Source organism: Coffea eugenioides, chromosome 1 (genome assembly GCF_003713205.1).
Source record: "Coffea eugenioides isolate CCC68of chromosome 1, Ceug_1.0, whole genome shotgun sequence".
NCBI classification, from domain to species: domain Eukaryota; kingdom Viridiplantae; phylum Streptophyta; class Magnoliopsida; order Gentianales; family Rubiaceae; genus Coffea; species Coffea eugenioides.
Window position 1 is genome coordinate 8,963,009 of NC_040035.1, and position 21,613 is coordinate 8,984,621.

Consider the following 21,613-nt stretch of genomic DNA (forward strand, 5'->3'; position numbering starts at 1 on the left):
TGAAAACATAGACCTATGCTATAAATCCGCATCCTACACCCTTGATGGGAGCAGATGAGATCGGACTATTCTCAATACACTAAATATCGAGCTAGCGCTGCAAAATCCCGTCTAGTTCAATTTCATGGATAACCCAAAGTTGCAAACTTCCTGTCATCAACTTCGGCCAGGAGAATTTGCAGCATGGCCCAGAAAGCTGGTCCTTGGCAAGCAACGAAGTCCGCCACGCTCTTGAAGAGTACGGTTGCTTTCTTGCTGTGTATGATGCAGTTTCTTTCAAGTTGAGGGATTCAGCATTTTCTGCGCAAGAAAAACTGTTCAATCTTCCCGTGGAAACAAAAAAGAAGAACACTTCTGATAGGCTTTTTTTTTGGTTATTTTAGCAACGACCGTGACCCATCTATTCATGAGAGCATGGGAATCGAAAATTCAACCAACATAGAAGAAGTCAAGAAATTCTCTAAGCTCATGTGGCCCCAAGGAAATGATGACAATTTCAGGTACAACTTGATTTATCCTCATCATATCAATTCTTCGTAGTAAATCCAACAATTAATTAGCGCGCAATGTATTGATCCCAAGTGAATTGAACCTTCAATTTGTTTCCTTTTATGAATAATTTTTAGCGGGATCATCCATGAATATGCAAATCTGGTGGCGAAGTTGGAACAAGTGGTGACTCGAATGGTTTTCGAAAGCTATGGGGTAGAGAAGCTGAAGTCTGATTCTCACATAGATTCAATCACGTACTTGCTTCGGTTCAACAGCTACGAGGCGCCTGGAGTACACGAGAAAACCGTGATTGCTCCCCCTCATACTGATAAGATCCTCATCACAATTCTTGCTCCGAGTCAAGTTAATGGATTGGAGGTAAACTTGAAGGATGAGCAATGGATCCCTGTTGATTTCTTGCCTTCATCATTTATTGTTATGTCAGCAGATGCATTAATGGTAGGTTACGTCCTCTTCCTTTTCTTGAATTTAATAACAAAAAGTAGGAATTTTGACAATAGGAATCCACTGGCGTGACTTTTAGGGTGTCAGTAGTGTTCATGGTTTCTTATCAAATTCCAACAACTAGTGGTAAATGGTAAGGGTTTCATGTGAATTTATACTACTTGATTTTTTACCTATCATTTGAGTAACTTATTTAGAAGTATTTGCTTAGAAGGATTTTTTTTTAATTTTTTGGTGGCTAATTTTTGCTTGCCCCTACTGAAAAATATTTTTGCTTGCCCCTACTGCGTGAAAAGAGTCTCAAACAAGAGTTTGGGTTGGGAGCAAAATTAAATAAATTGAAGAAACATTTTAAAAATGCAAGGTGAAATCATTCTCAGTATAATAAACAAAACACTTGCATTCCACAAGAAAGAGGAAAAACAAAAACAAGAATAAGGATGCGATCTCATGTCACGTGAACATGTATACCAATTGACCCCCTCATTGTAGAAACGACAATTGTTCTCTAGCAGAATAACTTTTATATTTGTTTTCTCAAATGATTTTGATATAGTTATTCCTTTTGTCCTCTATAATTTTTTTTTAAAAAAATTAATCTATATTTTTTTGTCCTCTAGAAAGCATCTTTATTTTTTTAAAAAACAAAAATCTCGATAATCAATGTATTTTTGCAGGCATGGAGCAACAACAGAATACGACCTTGTCTTCATCGAGTTCAAATGAACGCGAACGCAAGAAGATCCTCAGTGTTGATGCTCTCTTACCATAAGGGGGTCCTGCACATCCCTCAGGAGTTGATTGATGAGGAAAATCCACAGCGCTATAAGCCATTTGATCACCTGGGATACCACAGTTTCTTAAAGAAAGAAGTGCAAACGGGCCAGCACGTTCAATGTGATGCCATCAAGGGATATTGCGGTGTTTGAAGTATCATGATTCTTTAGAGGGATCTCTTGTACGCATGCTGCGGATCATGATAAAGCATGCATATCTTAGCTAAACTATGCAATCATTTTCTCTCTTCATAGGCATTATTACTAGTACTTCATTAACCTTCCAGTATTTGAATACCAGACATCAATTTCCCTTCAAATCAAGAGAATCTTTCAGTACAAGTAAACTATATTTGGCCGTAATAAGCCCCACTAATTCTAGTCCATTAATGGTGACGCGAACTCTTTTCAACTTTATTTCGTACTAAAAATGGGTCTTCAAAAGGATTCAAAACTAAATACATTTATGTACTATTCTTAATTTTTGAGTCCAAGCAGGGAGTAAAATGAAATAATCATATCCAGTTTAGGCTGGTCTGCTGTCGTAGGACACTCAGACATTAGTGCAGACGCCGGGCCGATGGACGAGTGGGTGCATACGCGCGAGTTCTCAATAGACGAATAATTCAATGCTACGACGAAGTAAATTTCCTATATCGATCAAATGTTGAATTATATCAGGCTATGTAACTCCAATTACGACATTACCCAATTACTGGAGCACAGAAGTGCGCACGCTACAAGAAGTAGGTAACAAAAGGATTTGTTAGACAATCCTGTCAACCTCATGATCATCACGACCATCTATCATCTTCCCCTTCAAATCGATGGAGAGCGGATGAAACAATTTATTAGTTCTGATCTTTAAAATCTTAGAAGCTTGCTAGTCTTGACTCTTGAGCAAGTTGATCTTAGTCATCAACTCAATTATTTGCAAACCTGTGCTGAACCAGGACAGATGATGCTATAGATGTACATTATGGAAAATAAAAAAAGTGCCTAAAATCCGGTGGAGTTATAGATATAATTGAGTAGACTTTGAAAATTGGCATGGTAGTTGAACAATTAGAATACATTAATTTTCTAAAAGTAATATTCATGAATATGTAGGAATATTGCTAAACTTTCTGCTTGAGTTATTCCTACTTGTACAAATTCAAAACTAGTAAAAAAAATGTGCTAAGGCATGGGCTAATTACTAGTTAAAATACAAGAAGTTCATAAGGAATGTTTCTTACTATAACCTTTGGTCTATTTTACTAACCTTTCATTCCTTACCAAGAATATTGCCTTCCCAAGATTTTTACATAACTAAGCAAGTTTTCAAGCCTGACAGCCTAAGTCTGATGACTTGATAAAATTTTATCAAGCAATGCTCCTTCTTTTCCACCGAGACGCTCCTTAAAAAAGGTCTAAACCATTGCAAGCAACATTTTTGTGACCTTTTATAGTTTAAGACATTAAGAAGTACTAAGTATGATTGGAGAGAAGGTGCATTAGTTTAAATAGAATTTTGAAACATTAATCGCAGTTAAAAGTTCAAATTTAGTAAACGCTTATCAATATCAATATTTGTAAACTGTTTGTCTTAGTATTTCTGGATTATTCTTGCCATTCTATTTTCATTTTTTTCTCGATCAATATTTTATATCTGTGTGTGTGTGTGTGAACTTAATCATCAATTAATCTTTTGTCTTCTCATTAACTTTTATTTTCTCCTTAAAACAAAATGCTATGATATATATATATAATAAACTGTAATCATCATAAATTGATAATATCACAATATGAAATAATCAACAACAAAATTCAATTATAAGGGCATAAAGGGGATAATAAAAATTAATACACAAGGATGCTTATTTTAAAAAACATCAAGACCCATCCTACTTTATATAAAGCGTAATAGATTTATAAGAGCAATAGATTATAGATAGATCAAAAGCCAAGCGAATGAGCGGTGTTGGGCTTGTTCAATGGGACTATCTCAGAGGTTGAGAAAGTTTAAATGTCATGGTTGAAGGGTCTGCAAACACACCAGCAGGCCCATGCCCATCTCATCTATCCTGTACTAGCTGAGATTGGTTTCAATGTTGCTTGACTATATGGTGGACATTTAACTTGGTTGTTCTCTACATTTTATCAATGTTTCAATTAATCAAATCAAAGACTGATTGTGGATGTCGAGGTAGAAAGTTTTTGGATGGTTGTTTGGTTATCATCCATAAGAGCTGAAATGTATATAGTTTAATTACAGTACATGAGTTCCACGCTCTCTAAGGCTCTGCTTGGACTGTCCAATTTGCCAAAAACTAGTTTTATTTTTAAAATCAACAGTAACAAGTTCCAAAAACGCTCTAAAAATATATAATTTCAAATACACCTAACAAAAATAAATAATAAATAAATAAATAAATAGTCTACCATCTCTTCCTTCTCCCACGTACCACCCACCACCACCACCTCCCCTCCTCCACCACCATCATCACCCCTCTCCCCTCTCTCCTTCCTCTTCCTCCCTTTCCCTCCTCACCTTCCTCCTTCGTCCCTTTCTTTCTATCTACTCCCTCTTTTTTCTTCCCCCTCACTCCTTAGGGGTATGCATTAATTGAATCGAAAACTGTAACTTAGAAGTTTGAAGTCGAAATTTTTAGTAATTTGGACGTTGGAATTTTTGAACAATTTCGCATTCAAATTCACCAATTTCGAATTCAATTTCATTTTGAATTAATTTCAGAATTCGGTAAACTACCAAAATTGCCGAATTTGACTTGGAGATTCCACGAACCGCTTTATTTGTTTATTTCGTAGAAACAATGTTCAAACTTCAAAACCTGTAAGTGTAGGATGTTGATTGCAAGACGAGAAGATAGAAATTAAACTAAACTAAACTATTTTATTTCTTAATTATTTTAGTTTCTTGTTTTGGTTCTTATTTGTTTAGTTTCCATATTAGATTAGGAAATCTCAAATTAGTTCCAAATAAGTTTTGTTGCAATTGTGTTTGTTTAGAAAACTTTGCAGCCTATGAATACTATTACCATAGTAGATTGTTATTTGAAGAGTTGAGTTGAGTTTTAAAAAGTTAAGTTAAGTCAAGTCGTAAGATAGAGGGAAAGCCTCTAAGAATTGGTATTTGTGAGTTACTGTAAGTGAAAGGCTATGACTTAATATTGTTACTATTGAATTTTGAAGTAAAAAAGGGTTGTTGAGTATTTGTTGTATGTTTATTCTCCTCCTCCTTCCACATATTTTTATGTGTTAAAATTGCTTCCGCCGTGCGTATGTTTTTCTTATTGCCAACAAGTTGTATCAGACTTCTGGATTTCGATCTTGAGATTTATTTGTGAAATTAAATTATGGATCCATATTATTTACAATGTTGTGCTATTTTTATCTTTGATGGTAAAAACGAATTTCAAGTTTGGGTTATGATGATGAAAATGTTTTCTTGAGCTATTGGAATTTGGGATATATCCAAACGGGATTCAGTAAACCTACAGAAGATATGAAATTATCGAGCAATGTAATTAAAGAGTTAGAGAGAAATAAACATTCAGAATGTAAGGCATTCCATTATCTTAGTACAAAAGTTAAGTTGCATGTAGTTAAAAAATTCATACATGCAAAACGGCAAATGGGGCTTGGAAAATTTTGATGAATTCTTATTATGGCCATGGTGTAGAAGAAATTTTGTGACGAGAAAGAAGAAAAAAAATTTTTGGATGAGGTAGAGAAAGAAGAAATTGTAGAAATTGTGAGTGCACACGAAGTTGAAGAATTTGTGATTTAAAAGAAAGTTTCACATGTGGTTGAAAAAGAAAGTAAAAATCACTAGTGAGAAATTCTTGATTTTGTTGGCATTGATGAATTTTTTGAAGAGAAAAATCAACTAGTGGAGTTGACTGATATCAATTATGGAGTGGATGATTTAATTGATGATTTTCACATTGTTTTAATGGATGGGATTGTACAAATGGACAAATTAAAGCAAAAAAAAATGGCGATGTTGAAATCTTTGGTGGTAATGTATGATTTTGCCTTGTTGGGAAATTGTGTTGGTAATGTGGATGAATTAAATTATAGAGCGTGCAACCAAGTATGGGTAAACATGTTTGAATTTTTTGACAAATTTTGACAAAGGAGGGCATGCAAAAAAATTGTTCGAGAAATGCAAGTTCAGTCCACTGACACGCGTGAAGATGCAGTTGAAGACCAATCATAAGTTAGGGTTGAATGTTGTGCTTACTGCGATTGCACTTTTCATAGAGATTCAAGATCGAGATGGCATTAGAGATGACCATAATGAAGAGCTTAATTTAAGGGAGGTAATGATCGAAACTAAACCAAGCTATTTTATTTCCTAATTATTTTAGTTTCTTGTTTTGGTTCCTGTTTGTTTAGTTTCCATATTAGATTAAAAAATCTCAAGTCAATTCCAAATGAGTTTTGGCTTGTAATTCTGTTTATTTAGGAAGCTTTGCATTCTATACATACAACTAGTGTAGTAAATTATTATTTGAAAAGTTGAGTCGAGTCAAGTCATTAGATAGAGGAAAAGCCCTAAAAATTGTTATTTGTAAATTATCGTAAGCGAAAGACTACAAATTGATATTATTATTGTTGAGTTTTGAATTAATAAATTATTGAATATTTGTTGTGTATTTATGCTCCTCCTCTACCAACATATTTTCATATGTGTTAAAATTGCTTGGCCGTGTTCGCGTATTTTTATTGCCAACACAAGATCACATTGCAAAATTGATAAACAAGCAACTATTTACTCAAAATCTACCGGATGCAAGCTAATAGATAATTAGAATTAGATATAGTCTAAGTTGAGTTTTAAATCTACGAGCCACAAGCATTTTCAGTAACAGAGGATCTCAATCCAATGGTTTTGGTGGCAAGGCATTCAGCAGTGTGTGGTTATTGCTGGTTTTGTGTTAGACTACAGTAAGAATACGACGTCCTATATGGAGTTTTTTTGGCATTAGTCAGATAGGAAGAAGATGAGTTACTCAAATGTGTCCAAAATGTCGCTCATGAAATGATTTCTGGCACACTTTACCCAATGAATAAATGTACAAAATGTCCAAAATTATAGGCATTCGGTTGTGTGTGCCTGTGGTTATTGATTGTCTGTGGCACACTTTACTCAATGAATAAATACCCATTAGCGCTATACGTTTGAGTTGCCAAAGTCAACATTGTCAAATCCACCAATGTTTAAGAAAACTAGATATGAGAACTACAAGTTGTATTGTATGTTTTCTCTAATTCTTTTTTCTGTTAGAAGATTTATCGTTTATTTCTCAAATCGCAACTTGCTCACAAATTTTCTAGAAATCATTGTCCAGGTGTAAGAAAAGTTGCTGCTGTTTGCAGGTACTCTTTGTTAGATGTAATTGCGCACAACAATTTTTCAGTTGGATTAGAGTGATATTGTCATATCCCTAATTTACAAAATATTTCAATCATGAGGAATTTTGTAGGAATTCAACATTATATTTTTCTTAAAAAAAGTTTGGATGGATTCGTTTCGGTCACCATTACAGGTAAGAACATGTTTCCGAAATCATAGCTCGCTCACAAGGATTCTTATAAATTGTCCACGGATACAGTTCCCATATCGATAATGAAATTTGAACACACAATATTTTGTAAGAAATGTATTCATTTTTACCAATTGAGCCACCTGTTATTGGCAGAAATTCTACAATATATAAGATTATAAATTCCAGGATATAAAAGTGTACGTGGACATATTTCAATTATGAAAAAAAAAAAGAATAAGTGATCTTATTCTATCAAGACTCGTCTCAGTCAAATATGCCTAAGAAATGACAAAATCCGTCTGGTAAACTTCACCAGCTAGTAATTTTCCTAATTAGTATGAGCACATACAGGCCAGAGATGTGGTCAAACCAAAATCAATGATGAAAACGACGTGCTCTAAGCATATATCTCTATATAAATCCACATGTTGGAACTTGGAACATTACAAACTAAGAAAATACCCAAAATACCAATCATCGACCAAGAAACTCAAATTCTTTGGCCATGGATTTTCTTCGCAGCCTATTATCTCAATGGCTGCCTCCTCTTCTTCTTCTCCTATGCTTCTCGACTTCCATTTCATCAGCTATATACCATCCCCACAAAATACCGAGGCTCGGTCCAATACGGAGAACAAACCTTCGAGACCCTGAGAATGCTATAACTGAAGCTTCTCTTTCAGAAGATTTCAAGACATATTTTTTTGAGCAGACACTAGACCACATCAATTATAACCCACAAAGCTATACCAAATTCAACCAAAGTTATGTGATCAATTCAAAATTCTGGGTGGTGCCAGTTCGAACTCTTCAATCTTGGCATATCTTGGCGCCGAAGCTCCATTGGCTGAAGATCTAGAATCTATTGGTTTTCTTACTGATAATGCTCCATGATTTAAGGCTCTCCTTGTCTACATAGAGGTAAAGTACTATCATAACATCTTTCAAATCCTCTTTCTTAACTTGCTATATTATTAATAAACTATAGATACTCAATAAACTCAGGACTCTTGATTTTCCTTTTCAGCATAGGTTTTATGGAAAATCTACACCACTTGGATCAATGGAAAGAGCCTTGAAAAATAAGACTATACGGGGTTATTTCAACTTGGCTCAAGCTTTAACTGATTATGCAGAGATTTTACTGCATGTAAAAGACAAATTTTCTGCTCAAAGTTCTCTGGTTATCGTTGTTGGTGGATCGTACGGAGGAAGTAAGTGCTAATTTGCCATGCAGTTTTTTTCTTTTTTTTTTTTAGTATCCTGCATTTTCATGCTCCACCGCCCCGCCCCCCCTCCCCCCCCACACACACACAAAAAAAAAAACTTCTTGGTGTTGAAATGTTTCTGATTTCAATTGGGCAGTGCCCGCATCGTGGTTTCGGCTCAAATATCCTCATATTGCTCTTGTTGCTTTAGCCTCATCAGCTCCAATTCTTTATTTCGATCACATCACTCCTCAACATGGTTACTATTCCATTGTGACCAAGGGCTTTAAAGTAGTGAAAACGTTGTTCATGCTTTCAGTTTATCTAATCATTACATTAATTATTGTAAAGTAGTGAGAATAATTTTGTCATGTTAATTACAGGAGAAAAGTGAGCACTGTTGCCAAATTATAAGAAAATCATGGTCTAAGATTGACAAAGTTGCTTCCAAACCAAATGGTCTCTCCATTCTCAGCAAAAGATTCAAGACTTGCTCGTAATCCATCCTCTTTGCTTTCGTTCATTTTACCAATCAAGATGTTCTCATAAAATAGAAATAGTCAAGCCAATATATAACTAGTCATTATCAAACATGTACTTATAACTTGCTTTATTCATGATCATTTATGTATTAGTAATGGGCTTTATTTGCTAGGTATGACGTCTAATGATTAAGGAGAAGCGTTTCACGCGTATTTTATTTTAATCCAACTAGTTACCTTACCATCTTATGTTGACATTACATTAGCTGATAGTTTGGCCCCCAATTAAAAGCCATTTTGAGTTATATTATAAGTTTTTTTTCTCTTTTTTTTTAAAAAAAAGGATTAACAGTGGTTTTCCCACTTATCTCCTTGATGACTCAAATCATGACCTAATGGTTATAAGTGAAACGTCTTATCAATTAAACTGCACTTCATTGTCTGATTATATTTATAAGTTGTCAACATTTTTCTATCAATTTTATTTGTTATTTCTATTAAAGTAGATTACACAAACTTTAAAGAAAAACTTGTGCACAAGTACATTAATCATGTAGGTGTACCCAAACCTACATATGTATAGGATCAAATTAGTAAAACATGAATAAAAATAAGGGATAATTTCAGAAACCTCCGCTTAGGTTTCTAATAAATTTCACTTGGCTCCCCTCAGGTTTCAAAAATTACACCTACCTCCCTTGTCCATTTAAAATGACAATACTAATCTTAATATTTTTAATAAAACTCTCTTGTTGCCATGTTTATGCAAAGGATGGATTTTATAATTTTTTTACCATTTTCCTTCTTATTCATTTCTCTTATAGTATTTCATTAGAAGTATCGAAGAACTATCAATATTGTCCCTAATATCTATCCAAATTAAATGTTAAACTAGTAATATTTTTTTGATAATTTTTAATATCCTCCAATTTTTTTGTAGCTCTTTTTTTGGGTATCAAAATCAAGGATAAGTCAACAATGATTAAAAACAAATGGCCCAAAATCATTACCAAATTATGATGGTTCTTTCCGCTAAACTGGTCCCTAAATTTTTATTAAAACAATAGTCCATAAACTTTAAAAGAAACAAAATAGCACTTTCTTCTTTATCTTAAAAGAATTTATATTCCCAATAAAGCACTATGAAAAATACCCTATTATAGCAAAAGATTTATTGTTATAGTTGATTATTAAATAATAAATATCAGTATGAAAAACTTGATACTCTTTTTGTTTAGAAGAACAAATTGAACTTTGTAAGATAAAGGCATTTTAGGATATTCATTAAATTTTTTACTCTATTTTAAAGTTTGGTTATCAAAGTGTCAAATCAAGGGAGATAAGTATAATTTTTAAAACATCAAGGGAACTAAGTGAAATAGTAAGAAACCTCAAGGGAGGTTTCTGAAATTATCAATAAGAATTTGTTTAATGAAATGTCCTTCTTTTTTAATTTCAGGCCTTTGAATAGCTCGTCTGAGCTTAAGGATTACTTGAATTATGTGTACACATTGGCTGCTCAGTACAACTCACCTTCGAATTATCCCGTCACTCAAATTTGTAATGGCATAGACAAAGCACCTAAAGGAACTGATATTCTTGGCCGTATTTTTGCTGGTGTTGTTTCTTACTAAGGTGATAACTCATGCTATGAGCCATTGGAATATGCCTATCCCAGCGAAGCATGTATCGGATGGACTTGGCAAGTAAGTTTCTCTAGACTCTCGTTTCCATTTTATTTTAACTTTTTCTTTTTTTCCTTTTTTTTGGGTGAAAAGACGTATTCACTTCATTTTTATTTTTCATTTTTTGGCGGCTAAGCTAGGTCCTGATTAATGGTGTTAGCAAGATAATTAAGTGGTGTAATCGATAGGAGAAAGGGACGGATTAGATGATTCGGAGGGAGAGGGAGTGTAAGTGTGAGATTTTGAATTCAAATCCTTCTACACACAATTAAAAGAAAAAAAAAAGTGGTGTATTCGAGCCTATATGGCCCTAGAAACCATTTTCACTTGAAAAGCTTTTTCTTTTTAATTTTTTAATAGACCTGTAGTGAGATCGTGATGCCCATTGGGTGTGGCAGCAATGCAGACGGGATCCTTTGTCCATTATATCTATCCATTTTCCTGTCCAATGTAAAATTACGTAGTTCTATTTATTAATACTGCTGATGTGGCACATAATATTGAATGCGTATTTAGGGGGTGTTTGGTAAATGGGTTTCAAATTCAATAATATCCATAAATAATGTTTGTTTATGCCTAATTGTACCCATAGTCTTCTACTTTGGAATTTCACGCTGTATGATTCAGATGAGATTAGGCAAGCATTTGAGAACGAGATTATTGAGTTTTTCAGAGTTACAGTTATGTGCAGTCATGTTGATTCAAAAAGTAAGTCGTCCATGCTAAAATTAAATTTGACACTCATTTACCAAACACCCCCTAAATATGCATTCAATGTAATGTGTCACATCAGTAATATTAATAAGTAGAACTATATAGTTTTGCATTGGATAGAAAAAATAGAAAAATATAATGGACAGAAAATCCCATCTAGGCAGCAATGATACAATGTTCCCACCGTCACCTTTCATCCTACCAGATTTCATTGAGTATTGTGAAAGTTCATATGGGGTCTCACCTCGACCTCATTGGATCACTACTTATTATGGATGCCATGTAGTGTTGTTTTTGGTTATTTTCTTTGTCATTTGTTCATATTTTTCCAAATAGAAAATTCTAACTTAGTTATTAATATCACTTTCACTTTTTTTCATTCTTGATTCTCATATACAAATTCAACAAATTGTAGGACATAAAATTGGTTTTCCAAAGATTTGGAAGCAATATCATATTCTCCAATGGATTGAGGGATCCTTATAGTAGTGCGGGGTAAATGAATAAGACATTTTTACTCTTCCTTGTTTATTGATTTCTTTGTACATTTTAATACTTATTACTTATGGCTTCTTGAGCTTAATTGTTTGATTTCTCAATCACAGAGTGCGAGAGAACTTATCCAGCAGCCTTCTTGCTGTTTTCAGTCCAAGTAAACTTTAATTCGATCCACTACTGCTTTTTATATCTTCTCAAGGATTCTTCTTGATTCGGCATGCTATTTCCTCCCAAGTATAACCAAATTAAGTGCTGATGCCATTTTAAAATATATGAGCCACATGCTTTTGTGCCTTTAGTATGTGGGATTGTGGGGTTCCATTGGGTGATTGATGACCATTTCGGAATGAATTTTTGCAGGATCGCATTGCCTGGACATATTACCTGCAGCAAAAAGTGATCTGTCCTGGTTGGTTGCTCAAAGGAAAATGGAGGTTGAGATCATTGAAGGATGGATCAAACAGCATTATGCCGATCTTTATGCCATTAGAAAACAAAGAGATGCTTAAATCATGAAACTTTTTTTACGTTTAAAACAGACAGAATGCCAATCTTGAATTGTTTAGAATTACATAGAATGAATTAAAGATGGAAGAATGATTATTGACCAAATGCCCCACTTTTTCTTTTATTTTCTTGTATTTTCTCCTTTTTTTTTATAATTAAGGCACCAAATGATTCCCCAATAACATCATGATTCATATAATTGAAAAAATAAATTCCAATATCTTAGTCTTAATAACATCTGTTTTACATGATTTACACATCACATGGAACCTATCTTTGTATTTCTAGGGTTCCAAGTGGTTTCATACGGAACATCAAAGATTCAGAAAACAATAGAACAAAATTGACAAATCAAATAGCAATGAGGATAATCCTCATTGAAAAAGGCGGTCTGGAGAGGTAACTTGTAGGTTATTCCATCAGTTTGATATGTAAAGAGAAATTTGTGTAGGACTACTATAATTTCCATTCAAGGTTCTTTTGTTTAATTTTTTTCCTTTTCTTTTTATCTTCGAAAATTCCTTTTACAATCAACAAAGCATATTCTTCTACGTGATTAGCTTATTATATAAGATAAAATTTTTTACTATTTTCATATTAGCATTGATAGTGGAGGCAGAAGGTTATAGTTCCACCGAGGGGGGGCAAAGAGGGTAGACATATGAAGATAATGGTAGAGGTGGATGTGCAACAACCTCTTCTCAGAGGCACTTTGGTGAAGCTTGAGGGAGTGAATACATGGGTGGAATTTAAATATGAGCGATGTCTGGATTTTTGTTATAACTGTGGGATAGTTGGCCACGGTGACAAATCTTGCACTGGGGAATGGAAGGAAGGACAGTCCGGTAGGGAAGGTCAATATGGAGCGTGGATGAGAGCGGGGAATATCATGACCTCCCCTTTGAGAGCATACAAAGGGGTCAAGGCTGAGGTGAAACAAAGAGGTATGGTGGTAGCAGTGAGTAACAAAGACCCAGGAATTCATGTAGGAACTTCTAGGGAGAAGGGTGTTAGGGGTATAGCTGGGACGAGTAGTAATAGGGGTGAGAATAAGAGTAAGAATAGGGAGCAGAATAAGGAAGCTATGGAGAGGAAGTGGAGGGAAATTTTGAGAGAAAACAAGGAACTGGATAAAAGTGTGGAACAAGGTGAAAGGGAGGGGGAAAAACAAGTGAAAAGAAAAGAGCCAGTGGAGAATGAAAAGATAGAAATCAACAAGGTGATTGTGGAATTGGGGAATAGGGAGAGTAGAACGTCTGATCATGCTCCAGTGGATATGATGATGGAGACTGTGCCAGGGCAGGAGATGTTGGATATTCTTGAAAATGGTGGCATAATAAGTCAAACAAATGAGAGTGGATTTAAAGGTAGCAGTTCACCAGTAAACGAGAGCATACAAGGGAAGGGGAAATGGAGAAGAAACTCACGAATTAAAAGAGCTCCATTACGAGACATTACTGGCAGAGAGCCAGTGTGCTCGTTTGGAGAGAAAAGGAAAGTGATGGTGGATAATCAAGAGTTGGATATTATGGAGGAAGATGTGGATGAAGGCACGAGGTTCAAGCTGGCAAAAAGGGATGAAGGTACTGGTAAACAAGGAGAGGAAATGGAGGCAAGCCCCGCAATGCCTCCACCAGCGCAATGAAGGTGGCGGTGTGGAATTGTTGAGATGCAGGAGGCCCCTTGACAATTCCCCAATTGAAGGAGGTACTTCACCTCCACTCTCCTAGTATTTTATTTTTGTGTGAAACAAAGAACCAGGAGGCTTTTATGAAACAAGTGCAAAAAAAAGTAAAGTTCGAGAATAGTTTTATAGTAAATCCTAAGGGTAGAGCTGGGGGGTTAGCTTTATTTTGGAAGGAGGGAGTGGTATTACTGGATGTGCATGGCTCGGATTGGTATATTGCAGCGAAAGTAGTGGACAATGAAACAAATGATAGCTGGTGATTTGTAGGGGTGTATGCAAGTACGGAGGGTAGAGTTAGGAAACATCAGTGGGAAATAATTGAGGAAAAAAATGAGAATGGGGTGAGAAATGGGCTGTGATGGGTGACTTTAATGACATTTGCTCTAATGGAAAGAAATGGGGTGGGAATGAAAGATCTGAGGAAAGTTTTAGGGACTTTAAGGGTTTCATTTCTGAGAACGAGCTAGTGGATATTGGGTTTGTGGGGGTTCCATGGACTTGGTGCAATACATGAGAGGAGGAGGGGGAGGTAAAGGAGAGGTTGGATAGATATTTAGGGAGTGTGGGATGGACGCAAGTCTATGAAAAGGTAACCTGTGAGCATATTGAAACCGAGGCCTCTGATCACTGCCTACTAATGGTGGACACAAAACCGCAACAAAGGAGTGGGAAGAGACAATTCTTCTTCGACCAAAGATAGGCGAAAGACAAAGCTACTGTGCCTGTGGTTCGCACAACGTGGGGAAAAGAACAAAATGGATCCAGGATATATAAAGTTACAAGAAGAATTAAGGAGTGTAGAGTAGCATTGATCAAGTGGAACAGAATAGCAAAAGGTAATGTAAAGCTAAAAATTCAAGAAATTAAGGAGCAATTGAAGGTCACAAGAGAAGCGGGTGAGTTGTGCAACAGAGGAGTCATTGTAACCTTGAAGATTCAGCTAAGCAAAGCTTACAAGGAAGAGGAACTATATTGGAGTCAGAAGTCCAGAAGCAGATGGCTCAAGGAGGGGGACAAAAACACTGCTTTTTCCATCAAAGTGTCATGGCTAAAAGGAAACGAAACAGAATTAGTGTTCTCCAAAAATCTGATGGGGAATGGTGTAGGAGCGACAAGGAAAATTGAGGAAGAAATGTGTAACCACTACAATGAACTTTTCACCTCCAACAATCCAATAGAGTTTGAGGATGTGCTACAAGGCATACCGTGCACTATTTCCAATCTCATGAATGCACAGTTGATTAAACCTGTGGACGAGGGGGAGATTAAACAGGCCATTTTTTCTATGTTCCCTAACAAAGCCCCAGGAGTTGATGGTATGTCCCTGTGTTTCTTTCAATCTTACTGGAGCATCATCAATGTTGACATTGTCCATGCCATTTCTACCTTCTTTCATACGGGCAATCTTCTTAAGACCATCAATGAGACCATCATTTCCTTAATCCCCAAGGTTGATAACCTTGTGATGCTTGCTAACTTCAGGCCTATTAGTCTTTGCAACGTTTTGTATAAACCCATTTCCAAGATTTTGGCTAATAGAATGAAGAAGGTCCTTAAGCATTGCATTAGTCCATCACAGTCTGCATTTGTTCCTAGCCGGCAAATTTTAGACAATGTTATCATTGCTCATGAAATTTTACATTTCCTTAAAAGTAAGAGAGCTGGTAAGGTAGGCTTCATGACCCTTAAACTTGATATGTCTAAAGCCTATGATAGAGTGGAGTGGAAGTTTCTTGGTAGAATCATGATGCAAATGGGTTTCTGTCCCACTTTTGTTCGTTGGATCATAACCTGCATTTCCACGGTTTCTTACTCTTTTAATTTAAATGGGCAAAAAGTGGGTAGTGTGAAACCTTCCAGAGGGATTAGACAAGGAGATCCCTTATCTCCTTACTTATTTATTATCTGTACTGAAGGGCTTTCAAACCTGATCAAGAAAGCTGTGGATAATAAGCATTTAACTGGAATCAAAATTTGCAAGGACAGTCCTATGGTATCTCATTTATTTTTTGTAGATGACTCCCTACTGTGTTGTAAAACAAGTAAAAAAGAAGCTCAAAAGCTCAAGGAGGTACTCAAGATTTATGGACAAGCATCTGGACAGGTAGTAAATTTTGATAAATCTGCTATGTTTTTCAGTAGGAATTCTCTCAAGAGAGTTAGAGGGGAAATTAGTAAGATGCTGGACAATATGAAGGAGGCGCATAGTGGCAAATATCTAGGACTTCCGATGACGATTGGGAGAGATAAAAACCAGGTTTTTGGATTTCTGATGAACAACATTAACAGTAAACTCCAAGTTGGAAACAAAAATTGCTTAGTCAAGGGGGTAAGGAAGTTTTGATCAAAGCAGTCATCATGGCCATGCCAACGTATATCATGTCCTGTTTTAAATTACCCAAGGGTCTGTGTAAGGCTGTTAGTGCTAAGATTGTGAGGTACTGGTGGGGTGGTGGGGAACAGGAAAAAAAGTGCATTGGGTTAGATGGAATAAGCTTTCTGAGGTGAAAGGGAAAGGGGGTATGGGTTTTAGAGACCTGGAAGCCTCCAATTTGGCTATGCTTGCGAAACAAATTTGGAGAATTGTGATAAATCCAAATTTGTTAGTTAGCAAAGTCTTGAAGGCCAGGTATATGAAGGAGGAGAATTGGTTAGGACAGCAACCCCCTAACAATGCTTCATGGTGCTGGAAAAGTATGCACAAGGGGGGGAATTGCTTCAAAAGGGGTTATGGAAGAGGGTGGGAGATGGGAGGTCAGTGAGGATTTGGCATGATAGATGGATACCTGGGTTGGTGGATGGAAGAGTTCACACAGCTAAACCAGTAGGATGTCAACTTGAGTTTGTTAATGAGCTTATAGAGGGAGGGAAGTGGAACATTGATCTTCTACAGCATTGGTTTCATGTAGATGTCGTGAACCATATTACTAATATTCCACTTAGTTTGTATGACAGGAAAGATAGATTATTCTGGAACTTCAGCAAGTCTGGAATCTACACTGTGAAGACCGGATATGTGATTGCTAAGGAGGAAAAGGAAAAAACGAATCAAAGGCTAGCACCTGATCAGGAAACCAGTTGGGAGATAAGAAAGCATACAGTTTGGAAAACTTTGTGGAGCCTAAACATTAAGCTGAAATTGAAACATTTTTTTATGGAGATGTCTACAAAACGGATTGGCTACTAATGAAGCTCTCTACAAAAGATTTGGAATAGGGAACAAGATTTGTCACTGTTGTAGGGAGGACACGGAAACCATTGAACATATCTTCTTCAACTGCCCAACAGTGCAAGTAATATGGAAGATTGCACCTGTACGGTGGGAAGGGCTGTGGCTAAACTTCAAGGCAACCTGTGGAGATGGTGGGAAGCTGCGTTGCAAGCAGCAAAAGAGACTCAAGGTGTAGGCAGAATCCAGCTTACAGCAAACATCTTATGGCAAATCTGGAAAGCAAGGAACAAGTTTACTTTCCAGTGTGAGATAGCTGATGCAAAGGTAATTGTAGACAAGGCACAACAGGAATGGATCGAGTATGAAGCAGCAAAGGAGTCAGACACAGGGACAAATTCTGCACCAGAAAAGGCAACACCAGTCCAGTAGCGTTGGGAACCTCCTAAGGAAGGAACAATAAGGATCAATACGGACGCTGCTATCTCGACTAAAATGGTCAGATCAGGTCTTGGGATCATTGCAAGGAACTGGCGCGGAGAATTAGTGAGAGCGAAAGGAATAACTGCGAGGAGGAAAGGAATTGCAGCCACTGAAGAAGCTCTAGCAATCAGAGGGGCACTCGAAATGGCTCAGGTTGCAGGATGGACAAATATAGAAGTCCAATCTGACTGCAAGCATGTAGTGAGCCTCATCAACACGGACAATGTCCAGGACTGTAGTCTTCAAACAATCCTGAAAGACATTGACGTTCAGAAGAAAAATTTTGAAAGCTGCGCTTTCACTTTTGTACCTAGAACGGTGAATCAATGTAGCCATGAATTAGCTCAGTTTGCAGCAAAGGCAACTAGAAGCTTTGAATGGGAAGGTTCTTTCCCAACTTGGCTTTCAAGGCTAGTTAGAAAGGATATGGGGGTAGTTACCCCTTTTTGTAATTAACTCTTGTAATTTCAAGTGTTGATATATATATATATATGAGATTGTCGTTTGTCAAAACAAAAAAAAAAAATTGATAGTGGAGGCAGAAGACTGTAGCCGGATTTTACTATTTTGAACTGGAATAAAATTCTGCTTTAGTTAGAATTAGGGAGTGAAATTGATGGTCATAATGTGTTGCTAGCGTCATTTAGTCATACATTTTTAACATTCAGATGCTAAAATAAAGCATTTTTGAAGTGGTATAAAATTTTGCTTTAATTAGAGCTAGGGAGTGAAATTGATGGTCATGATGTGTTGCTAGCATCATTGAGTCATACTTTTTTAATGTTTAAGAGTTTTAGTGTTACAAATGCAAAACCGCATACAATCCACTGTTAGTGCTCTATAACAACCTTGCCCTAAATCACCTCCAGTGCCTGGTTCCAACATCATGACCTCTTAGCAGCCTCAATTTCTGAGAGAATCGATGGTGGATTGATTGGGTCGACAATAAATTGGAAGCAATGAGAATGAATTTATATTTGTATATCAAACTCTATTAAATATGTTAAAGTCATGTATACAATGTATGTGCACAAGTAACAGAAAAGCAAAAGTGACTTGGGATGCAACGTCAACACAGCTCAAATATTTACCAAAGTATGATAAAAACTTTAGGCTATAGTATTAGAAGATTTTTCGGGATGACTGAATTCCAGATTGGTGTTTATCATGACACCAAATCAGCCAGACACACACAAAATGTTGGAAATTTAATTACACAATGCTTAAAAAACTCAAAAAGGGTGAACGTTTGCTAGATTGCTAGATGATCATTTATCATCTGAATCAGGACCAAAGAAGAGGTCCTCAAAATAACCTATTAGTTTAGCAGTGGAATACATCATAGAACGGGCGCAAAAAATTCAGTAATTACAGCAAGTATATTAGAGAACAACACCAGTAAGAAAAACATTCTTTCTTAAAATAAAATTAAATACGAGCCAAAAATGATATGCTATTTGATGAGCGAACTAATGTCTTAGCCACTAATTAGGGACCTACTCAAATGATATGCTACTTTTTTTTTTTAACTTAGGGATATCCCAAACTTTCGGTCAAACTAATCTCCTGAAGTTATGTAAAGTCTTGTCCTAAGAATACACAATGAAGTAGCACATGGGAATCGATCACGGGATTTATTGGTAACTACTAAATTATGGAACCAGTCGGACTATCCACAAAGGCGTCAGATGATATGCTACTTGATGAGGGAACTAGTGTCTCAATCACCGATGAAGGAGTTAGTCCTTAATTCCTTGGGTGGAAAAGGAAATATGATGTCTGGACGAGAAGTTAGGTAACCTCATTGCCCACATGATTTTGATTTGCAGATGATGCATCTGTATCCCTCACAATCAAAATGAAGTCAATCTATTGAAATAGTAAGGCACCAATCACCATAAAATAAGTGTAAGGCAATATAATTCCTCAAGTCTACACCCCCTGTGCACCAAATGTGCCACAGCAAGGTGTAAACCTAGCTAGGATGGGCTAACTATCTTGGTGCAACAAAATATGACTGGAAAAGAAAATCAAAAGACGATTGTACATGGTCACGTATAAAGCCCAAACTAACATACATCTAACGATATTTTCTTTTAGATGTAATTCAAGACATTTTTTAAATTTATATAGTGATGTACTTTTACACGTAATTTTTAGATGTAATTCAAGACAATTTTTTTTAATTTATAATTTCTTTTATAAAGCCCAATCTAACGATGTATTTTTTCTAGATGTAACTCAAGTTTAAATTCAAGATTCAAACTATGTTATGTATATTGAATGATGTGTATAATCCGTGTACATATATCATTTTTCTTCTTAGATTAGTACACAAACTATTTAATATGTTTGTCTAATGAGTGCTCCTAAAGGACTGATTATGTGTGCTCTAAGTATTAATGTTTTAGTTTTCTAGAGCAGATAAAATTAAGTTTTAAATTGTATACATATATAAGGGAGACTAATGTGAATATGTAGAGTGTAGATGGAATAGGGTGTATCAATTGCTAAAGCGGGATGAATCCAATGTCTACCGCATAGATGGGATGGCTTGGGTTAACCATTACGGCCAGATAAATACTCGAGTAATATTCACAAATATCTTACATATAGATGGTAAGCTTCGAAACGTACAAGTTATAATTACAATACAAATAAGTTTTCTTTTTCTTTGTTTTTTTTTTTTTTGTGTTAAAAAAACCATAGTGGGATGTTCCATATTATTAGTTTCATGTTGTTAAAATATCGTATGGTTGTTTTTGGGTAATGGGAGGAAGTTTTCTGAAAAACCACAAAAAGACTTCATTTAAACTGAAGACTGTTAGATTAATTACTTATTATGGCCTACATGATCACATAAACGTATAAGTAATAAAAGTCCCGCATACATTGAAGAACAAATACTGGATAGAATCAAAATATCATGACCAAAGTCATGTACCAAATTAATAAGTAACAAGATTCAATGACCAAATTCATGAATAAATGAATTTATCTATACATTTATGAAACTTTACATAAATAAATGTATATACATTTATGACTATGTATATACATCCCTGAAATAATTGATTAATGGTAAGATTCATCTTATCAAGTAGAAAGAATTAATGGGTCTTATTAATAATTAATAACGGGATGGATCACTTATACATCTATAAATAGGCTCTTGGTTCCTCTCTCCATTCAATGAGTTTGTGAGAATTATCCCAAAACGAGAGCAAACATAAGAGAAAATAGTAAAGAAAAGATCAAGACTTGAAACCATATAACTCCAAGTAGAGACATAATCAATGGCACAAGATATATCTTAATCCTCTTTGTTCATGCTTTGTAAGTCATGGTAGAAAATTTTAATCTTATTTTCTAACAAACTACTCTTCAATAGCTGCCCTGGCTGGAGCATCAACAAATCGTTATCGTTATTGTCCTAGCCAGGGTTCAAGTCGTTGCTATTGTGTTAGTCTGGGTTCGAGAACTGGTAGCCATACTTAAATACAACATTTAGAGCTTGCTTTGGCAAGCTGCATTGATTGGATGGTCCATGTCAAGTCAGCACAATGGTCCCAAAGGAGATGATGTGTCATGATGCGTCATCAATGAGTCCCACATTTCAAGTCAATGATAGGGCAACTTTGATGATATGGCAAAGCCATGTCACCATGGGGCTTGCTTACAGTGAGATGGCAACACCACTTCATCTTAGGGACGTATAATAGATAGATGATGAATTATCTACTTTTATTGTAAGTCATTTGAAAAGTAACTAATGCCTTTCTTATGAATTAAATAGCAGTTGTATCCCTCTGATAAATTAGATTTCAACACCTAAATTTAAAATTTTTACAATTCCCTTTTCCAAAAAAAAAACAGATATTATATTATA

At 35.7% G+C, this 21,613-nt stretch overlaps 2 protein-coding genes and 1 pseudogene across 2 annotated transcripts; all 3 read left to right on the forward strand.

Moving 5' to 3' along the window:
* Positions 1-414: 414 nt before the first annotated feature.
* Positions 415-1,886, forward strand: LOC113767267 (2-oxoglutarate-dependent dioxygenase AOP3-like). The gene is made up of 3 exons (XM_027311338.1): positions 415-500; positions 627-951; positions 1,635-1,886. The coding sequence occupies exons 1-3, from the start codon at positions 415-417 to the stop codon at positions 1,884-1,886; spliced, it is 663 nt and encodes a 220-aa protein (XP_027167139.1).
* A 5,910-nt stretch (positions 1,887-7,796) lies between these two features.
* Positions 7,797-12,387, forward strand: LOC113767283 (annotated as a pseudogene).
* A 5,349-nt stretch (positions 12,388-17,736) lies between these two features.
* On the forward strand, positions 17,737-18,180 carry LOC113767305. The gene has a single exon (XM_027311355.1). It carries the CDS (start codon positions 17,737-17,739, stop codon positions 18,178-18,180), a length of 444 nt encoding a protein of 147 aa, XP_027167156.1.
* Positions 18,181-21,613: the final 3,433 nt, after the last annotated feature.